The 9,003-nt window shown below is 41.3% G+C and overlaps 1 protein-coding gene across 1 annotated transcript in view; it reads right to left on the bottom strand.

The window, feature by feature from the left end:
• PTPRK (protein tyrosine phosphatase receptor type K) overlaps positions 1-7,114 on the bottom strand; it is a 528,548-nt gene extending 521,434 nt beyond the window's left edge. The window contains exons 1-2 of the mRNA XM_089686377.1: positions 7,023-7,114; positions 4,828-5,012 (exon numbers count right to left, since the gene is read on the bottom strand). Of these exons, the coding sequence (XP_089542503.1) occupies positions 4,828-5,012; positions 7,023-7,114 (277 nt within the window). The remainder of the gene's footprint in view (positions 1-4,827; positions 5,013-7,022) is intronic.
• Positions 7,115-9,003: the final 1,889 nt, after the last annotated feature.

Here is a 9,003-nt window from a genome sequence, read left to right on the forward strand (position 1 = left end):
TCAACTTATCATTCTGCAACTGCTATTCACCTGCCTGTTATAGTGACTGCCTTCGCACTCATACTTTGTAAATCTAATATAATCTGGGCACAGTGGCTTAGTGGTTAGCACATCTGCCTTGCAGTAAATGGGTCATGGGTTCGATTCCCGACCATGGCGCCTCCTGCTTGGAGTTTGCATGGGTTTCCTCCGGGTACTCCGGTTTCCTCCCACACTCCAAAGACATGCTGGTAGGTGAATTGGATCCTGTCTAAATTGGCCCTAGTATGTGTATGTATGAATGTGACCTTAGATTGTACGCCCCTTGAGGGTTAGGGACTGATGTGAATGTACGACATATATATATGTAAAGCACTGCGTAAATGGACGGCACTATATAAGTACCTGAAATAAATAAATGTACACTGCATTGATTTATGACCACTTTTTTTATTTCATTTTTTTAAGATCCAGCTAAAGTGGTTGCGAACAAGAAATATTAACAGAGCATATCCTTCTATAGTTTGTGCTTGTCTCAATCCAGAGCACAAAGTGTCATTTCTGTCTGCTGCTTCGTTCCTCTGCTATTAGAACAAATAAATTCTGAAATGTTTTGCTGACACCAAGAGAAAAAAAAAAAAAGATGACAGGGGGGCACATGCTGTGATTGACAGCATCAGCTCTGTTCCTGTGTGCTGTATGAAGGAAGGTGCGTCCCTTTCTTCCAATCAGCTCTCAGAGCTCTCCTCACCGATATAACTTCAGCTCCCTCCCTCAGCTTTTCAGAGCTGAGAGATCCTATGTAAATTGTACACTTTGAATGGATGTAGACAGCTGCAGATAAACAGCCTATGTATTAAGTACAACTTTTGTAGAAGTATTTGTATCATTTTGCTGATCACTTCACTGGGTATATGTAAGGATTTAAAACCACTTTAAATAGGAAACTTTAGGAAATGCACATTGAGGTCTTTTTTTTTTTTTTTAATCCACTGAGGTGAACAGGTCCTATCATAACAGTGGATTATCTCATCTATGCATTTACCGGTGCTGAAGGACGTGGCAAAATACCACTCAACATATTTTTTTGTTAAACCCTCAGTTCCTAAGAGCAAGTATGCAAAGGGGGACTTCTAGCTTTCACAATGCGTTCTGCACAGCGATTCAGAGAACACTGAAGCCAGAGGGTCAGCCACGGCAGCCCCCCATTTTCCTCCAAAGAAAGATTACTTTAACCATTTGGAGGATTTACTCTCCTTCCTGACCAGGCCATTTTTTGAGTTACAGCGTTGTGTTACTTTAACTGACAATTGTGCGGTCATGCAACACTGCACCCAAATGAAATTTACGTCCTTTTTTCCCACGAATAGAGCATTATTTAGTATTTGATTGCCTGTGTGTTTATTTTTTGCGCAAAAAAAAAAAAAAAAAAAAGATAATTGAGGAAAAAAAAAAACTATTTTTGACTTTTTGCTATTAAACATGTCCAGTAAAAAAATAAAAAAAATTCTATCAAATTTAGGCCAAAATGTATTCTGCTACATGTCTTTGCTAAAAAAAAAAATCCCAACACATGTAAATTAATTGGTTTAACGTGAAAGTTATAGCATTTTCAAATGGTGGTATATATAATGGGCTTTTTTTTTTATTTTCTAAATTTTACTAGTAATGGTGTGATCAGCGACTTATAGCGGGACTGAGGTGGACATTCTGACACTGGGGGAAACTGATATGGTATCACTGACATCCCCAGTGACACCAATACAGTGATCAGTGCTAATAAAAAGCTATTTTGTTTACAAATGGCAGTATAGATACTGGAATTTATTTTTTTTTTTTTACTAGTAATGGCGCCGATCAGCGACTTCTAATTCTGACACTGGGGGGGACAACTGATTTGGTGTCACTGACATCCCCAATGAAACCAATAGAGTAATCAGTGCTAATAAAAAGTAATGACACAGTACTAATGGCACTGGGTGGGAAGGGGTTAACATGTGGGGCAAAAAAAGGGTTAACTGTGTGCCGTTAACGGTGTGCTGTGATTGTGCTTCACTGTATGCACACTGCTTTGCATGGCTGTGCTATGCTCAGCCATACAAAGCAGTATGCAGGAGCTGACTGTTCTCCCGCCCATCGGAGATGCTCGGCAATCACTGGGCGCCAGCAAGTAATTACCAGCTGGGTCCTGGTGATTGACAGCCAAGGCCGAAAATGGCGGCTCTTGTAGGGTGTGCGCCCCCTACCCGGAAATGCAAAAACACTTGTATATATACACACATGTGACTTTGCGCACAGCTGCCTCCCTGTAGCAGTATTTCTGCTAAGGGGCGGCACTAAAGCAGTTAAAAAAGGTTTCTTGTGAACATCAATAAAAAGATAAACAAAAAGCTTTGAAAAGCAATTTAAACAACTGTCTAAATCCTCACACTAATGTACCAATTTATTAAGCATAATTCACCTGGAACATTTATTATTCATAGACTCTGCTCCAGAACACATGGTCATACATATAAAAGAGCTTAGCCATATAATGTAAATGTTATGTATCCGTAAATCAGACTGATACATCTTATCAAAGAGAAAATAAGAAAAACAGCACATTGCACAACTGCAGACTAATTATACCATCTGCTATGCCACAGTACAATAACACAAAGACACAGCACATTAACTCTTTAACATTCCCACATGGTGCATGTATATTCAGCAGGCTTCCTCGAGACGGCTATGGATATACAGAGAAATCAACTGCCATCATTAGTATTCCCTGTTCCCTTTTCTCTCGCTGAACTGCCAGACTCTGCAGGGACTTAAGCTATCTGACAACTTGCCTCCAACTCACCTAGGTAGCACAGAGATGAATGTCAGGATCAGCAATAAAAGGCATCAATCAAACATATACACTCATCTAAGCAAGTCGCCAATGCTAATCAGTGGGTATATGGAATTCTAGCCAGGCACTAGTTGAGTCTCATCAATGGTTACAGAAAGGGATGGAATGAGGTCACAAAGGAATCACAACCTAGGCTTTCAAAATAAGCAAAAAATTTCCAATATATTTGCATTCATCTTCATCGTGTCATAAACATGTCATATGAAACTTCTGTTTAATCATCTCTACAGGAAATACTAGGGTGCTCCTATTATGCATTGCCCTACAGCTATGTACATTCAGTAAGATAAGTAAACAGCTATGCCTGGGGAGTATTACGCATTTAGTTTGGTTTCCTCACCAGTCAGAAGAAAGCAGCACACAGTACTGTGCAATTACTTACACCAGCAAGGAAAAAAGAAATCCCGTCTTGACTAAAAAAGAAAAAAAAAAAAAAACACATAACATCCAAATGTTGCACTTTAACCATTTCATGAGGACCGTGGAGTCTAACAAAATGGATACAAATGTGTACTTGCTCCACATCTCTTAGCAGACATGTAAAGCAATTATTTGGCACACAAGACTGATAAAGCCCCAAAAATCAGCATTTTCTAAGTTAAAGGCAAAGTTTCCCTTTTTTACAGAAAAAAAAAAAAATGTGTGTTTACTTTTTGCCTGCAAAGCATTGCACCCACAATCCACTCCTGCAGATTCGCGAGAGTGCGAGCGAGCCCGAGAGAGTGAGAAGGCGCGAGAGAGCGAGAAAGAGCGAGAGAGAAAGAGCGCGCACTAGAAGGAGTTCAACGGACTATGAGTGACCCATTAGGTTTGCCTGTCAGTTTGTCAGGCAGACCCGATCAGAAGGTCCATTCATCCTTGTGGATAGGTGGGTGTAAACAGACTTGTGTGCGCTTACACCCACCTGCAGTACCTCAAGGTCTGATCAGGCACTCAAAAAAAATAAAAATTTAAAAAAAAAATTTTTTAAATGTCTGTCTGCTCAGCAGAAACTGAGCGGACATGGATGTGTCATCCTTAAAATATAAAGCGCCACAAAGCCCAAACGAAAGTGCAGCTATCATGCCAATACCCCCCTGGGTAAAAAAAGTCCTTGTATGTCAGCAACAGCGCACTACTTCGTACTCCAATCTTCCCATCAAAATCTCTATAGCCAGAATGTGTTGTATCCAATGAAATCTCTTACTCCTGTGATCTTCCAATGTACGGATCCAAAATCTCCACACAAAAAAAAAAAATTATATAGTGTAGTATTTCTTCTGCAAATGATGCTACATGTGCGACTGTGTGCAATATACAGAAAGTGTGCACCACTGCTCCCCTAAATACTCTTACCCTTTTAGGGTGAAAATGTGCCTTTTTTAGACTGTGAATTAAATCCACAATACACGTGTCCGTCCTTCACCCACAACCTGTGTACAAAGCAAAAACAACGTGCTTGATCCCTTCCCCTTCAGGTATGCACCTTACCCTGCATGTCTTGTGAATAGCCTTTTCAAAATCATGCATCAACGTGCCCAATCGCCTCCTCACTTCTTCAAAGATCCTCAATGATCATGAAAGATAAACATACTCCCATGGTGCAGTATTACTTAAAATTCAAGTTTAATAGTGTAAAATTGCGCGAAAGAGAGAGAAAATGAGAAAGAGAGAGAGAGAGAGAGAGAGAGTTTAGCTTCAAGGAGCAGGGAAAAAAAATGCTAAAAACAGCTTCTAAGAGCTAAAAAAAAAAAAAAAAAAAAAAAAAAAAAACACAACACACCAGTGTGTATGGAGCCAAAGTTGACAAAATGCACAAGAACTCTAACTCTAGGGGAAACCATAAAAAAAAAAAAATCCAAATCCCCTGCAGTGGTACTCCCCATACAGTGTCAGTTGCTCGTTACTGCCTAGGGTACCAGGGGAAAAAAACAAAAAATAAACAAAAACAGTTTACCTACCTTATCCCTCACTCTTCTGGCAGTTGACGTGCAACTCTTCTCCCTGTTGCTTAGAGTTGCAGGTGGTCTCTGTGTCCTCAGGAACGATGCAGGGATATTGGCCCTGCATTGTACTTGATGACATCAGAGTGTCTGCCACCCACAGAGCGCCACAGAGAAAGGGCTGCCACAGGCTAGTCTCGTACTGTGGAGGACGTCTGTAGGAGCAAGGGATTAGATAAGTAAATGTCCTTTTCACTAGTACCCTAGGCATAAACGAGCAATAAACGTTACAGTGCAGGTTGATGACTTTGTTCTCCCAGCAGGAACTGCCAGCCTGGTGGTGTGGAAGAAAAAAAAAACAAAAAAAAAAAAAACCATTTCAGTTAACAAATCTAACAATATTTTTATGCTCCCTATATATTAGAAACACCAATTACCTACAGCCAGGACAGGAGTAATGTACCCCTATATGGGCAGCACAGTGGCTAAATGGTTAGCACTTCTGCCTGGCAGTACTACCGTCGTTGGTTTGAATCCCAACCACGGCACCACCTGCCTGGAGTTTGCATGTTCTCCCTGTGCCTGCGTGGTACTCCGCTTTCCTCCCACACTCCCAAGACATGCTGGTAGGTTAATTGGATCCTGTCTAAATTATCCATAGTATGTGTATGTATGAATGCAAGTTAGAGACCTTAGATTGTACACCCCTTGAGGGTTAGGGACTGATGTGAATGTACAATATACAGTATATGTAAAGCGCTGCGTAAATTGATGGCGCTATACAAGTACCTGAAATAAATATACAGCAGTTACACACCCATTTCAATACTCTTACCCTGCCTATTTACAGCAGATAAGGTATGTTTTGCTTACAGAGATGCCAAAAATCTTTGGGTAAGAGGTCTGTCCTGACATTCCCTGTAAGTGCACTTTTACACTACTGTAAAGCACTAACATGTGCGGTTTCATCCCATCCATTTGAATAAGCTGCCTAGGGACTTATTCATACTTGCCCAAAATACTGACGCTTATCAAATGCAACTATAAAAAGGTGCATTTGAAGCATGTAATGAGCGTTAAAAATGCCCTCCTTGCCTCCCAAATGCCCTAAGCGCACTTGTGGCACAGTTGACATGCGTTTTTTGTGCATTAAACCTTACCACAAATGTCTATTACCTTTAATGTACTAATGTGCCGCATGCTGGAACGTTACCATAGGCTTGAATGGAAGAAGTTGAAATGCTTCAAGTCCTTTAAGACTGGACATAGTGTGTCAATTTTTAAGTGTAGCGATGCTGATGCGAACGCTTCATGTTTTGATGATGTGAACAGCTCTGTGCGCTGCCCACATTACCAAGCGCATGGGCGTTTGAGGAGCATTAACAACGGTGACACCCTGTACGTTAATTTGCTGTATCATATAGTGTGTCATCAAGGTGAGATGGCGTGCATTTCAGAATGAATGGCACAGCATCGCACCAACCCACAGTATGGCAGCACAATAGTAAGAATATGCCCTGAAAAGGTGCATATTCCCTTCTTATCCCTGACTGTATCTCCAGCAAATTTACATACGTCAGCTAAGCAAGTTCCAATTGCTTTTCAGCTGATCAATCAGCACAGGGACAGTGATCCATTCCAGAAATTAATTTTCAATTAAGAGAGTGACAGCTTGATAAAACTCTCATATGCCATTGCCCTTATGGCTGTGAATGGTAGTTGTTACAATGTAACATGTTATCATGGTTCCTTAGTGGGTAGCATTGTTATCTTGCAATGGTGGGGGGGGGGGTTCTAGGTTTGATTGCCATTATTAACTTGCAGGATTTTGTCTCCTTATCTCTGGGATGTTCTTCCCACTACCCAAAAACTTTTTGGCAAGGTAATGGTCTTACATTCAAAACTAATACTTCAGTGTCTCTCTCTATATTTTACCCAATTCTGGTCTCTGAACCAACAGTAGCAACTGTATGACAGACATCAGATCATGTGCATCTTACAGGCCGTGGCATCTGAAAGCTGTAATGCTCCTCTCCTTCCCACCAAGAATAAAGGTGGCACTATAACAATCTGCTGGTGTGGTAGGTGTATGGTAAAATTATTGGATGCACATGGCAGATGGAGACTACATGCAAGTGCTACTAAATGTTGCACAAAATATTACCCATTAGAACTGATTTTTCTGGATAGCAGTTGGAAACATGTTAATACCATCAGAGACATACCTTGCAGACCTGACACCTAGACCAAATAACTTCTTTAATGCCTTCCTCATACGGACAGCTGCAACTTTATGCACAATGACAGAACCAAGCATATTAACCAGCCCAAAATTTATAGTTGCCAACGTCTGCAAATCAATAGGCAGGACACCTTAAAGCACGGGTGTTTAGCTGGCGGCCCTTCAGCTGTTTCCAAACTACAACTCCCAGGAGGCATTGCAAGATTGACAGTTACAAGCATGACTCCCAAAGGTAGAGGCATGATGGGGCTTGTAGTTTCGCAACAGCTGGAGGGCCACCAGTGTGCCACCCCTGCCTTAAAGGAATCAGGAAGACATTTTGTGCACTGCTACTAAATGCTTAGAGGTGAGGCTAAAAAGTGGGTGTCCCTTTAGTGTTTGGATTGTAGCATGAGCGTAAACTCCATCATTGGTACCAGTGGCGGTAACAACCCCCAGCACTGGAGTTACTGACAGCAATAATAACAACCCCTAGCAGTGGTTGAAAAAATAATCCTTAGGACTGGTGTCAGTGTAAGCAAACCCTCGAACACTGGTAGTCAGAAGGAACAAAAATAGCCCCTTTCACTGGTGTTCAGTGTTCGTAATATGAAAGCTTCTCTCTTCATTGATAGTCAGTGCTAGCAATGCCAAAACGCCTTCATTGGTGGTCAGTGACAGTAATGTTTATTCCCCCTTCCCTTGATAGGTGGTCAATGGCAGCATTGTTTAATCCCACCCTTCCCTTCATTGGTGGTTAATGGAAATAATGTTTATTCCCCCTTCCCTTCATTGGTGGTCAGTGATAGTAATCTTTATTCCCCCTTCCTTTGATAGGTGGTCAATGGCAGCATTGTTTAATCCCACTCTTCCCTTCATTGGTGGTTAATGGAAATAATGTTTATTCCCCCTTCCCTTCATTGCTGGTCAGTGATAGTAATGTTTATTCCCCCTTCCCTTGATCGGTGGTCAATGGCAGCATTGTTTAATCCCACCCTTCCCTACATTGGTGGTTAATGGAAATAATGTTTATTACCCCTTCCCTTCATTGGTGGTCAATGGCAGCAATGGTAGTCTCGCATTGGTGTTCAGTAGTTTACATACCAAAGCACATGCTCTAGCGTTCCTGTCTCTTTCTCAGGCTGGGATGGCTTCTAGTTTCTGTGCTCTTTAAAGAGCAGGACGCTGGAACGCAGTCACCCAGCTGTCACTCTGCAATGTTCCTGATAACGAACTATCGCACCCTCCAAATTGGCAATACCGAATGTGGCCCCCTATTTCTTATGCTCTCCTTCACCATCTGCCTCACTTTGCTTTTCCTTGTGCTCTCCTGATCTGTCTTCTTTCCCTATACCTCTTACCTTGTCTTTCTTATCTTTATATATTTGGGACTGTTGAGAAATTCAAGGATTCTTTGGTATGAGCTGTGACCTACATTTAGGCCTCATGCATACTGCTGCTCATAAACGTTTAAGAGCTTTTGGCTTTTGTTATGCCAAAGCCCCTGAACTCAACTCAATAAAAGCCTATATGTCAATGCACACAGACTTCGAGTTTAACAGCAGCTAAATTTAGGGCCAGATAAACGTCCTTTTTCTGAACACAGAAGAATCATGTTTAGGAGAGGAACGTTTTGGCCAAAAAACACTAAGCTCAGCAAAACTGCATGCAAACACATCTAGATGTTTCTAAGCACTAACTGCATTTAGCACTTGGGCGATTATTCATTTCAATGGCAGGTACTCTGGCCATTGAAATGAATGTCCAAGCACTTAGCGCACCTAAACGCAGTACCACCTTTACAAGTATTTTTGCTGCGTTTAACGTTTTTCTGAAGCCAGCAGAAAAAACGTTCCAATGTACATGGAGCCCAAATCAGCGTTACCGTTTTTTGCTTCAATACAGTAAACACCCAATCCCTACTGCCAGATTAATAAAATGTCCAACTAAAGTCAAATAACCTGAAAGTTTTCAATTTTAGTCTA

This window comes from Staurois parvus, unplaced genomic scaffold (assembly GCF_062004578.1).
Source record: "Staurois parvus isolate SC_StPar_1 unplaced genomic scaffold, SC_StPar_1.0 ptg000397l, whole genome shotgun sequence".
Lineage (NCBI taxonomy): Eukaryota > Metazoa > Chordata > Amphibia > Anura > Ranidae > Staurois > Staurois parvus.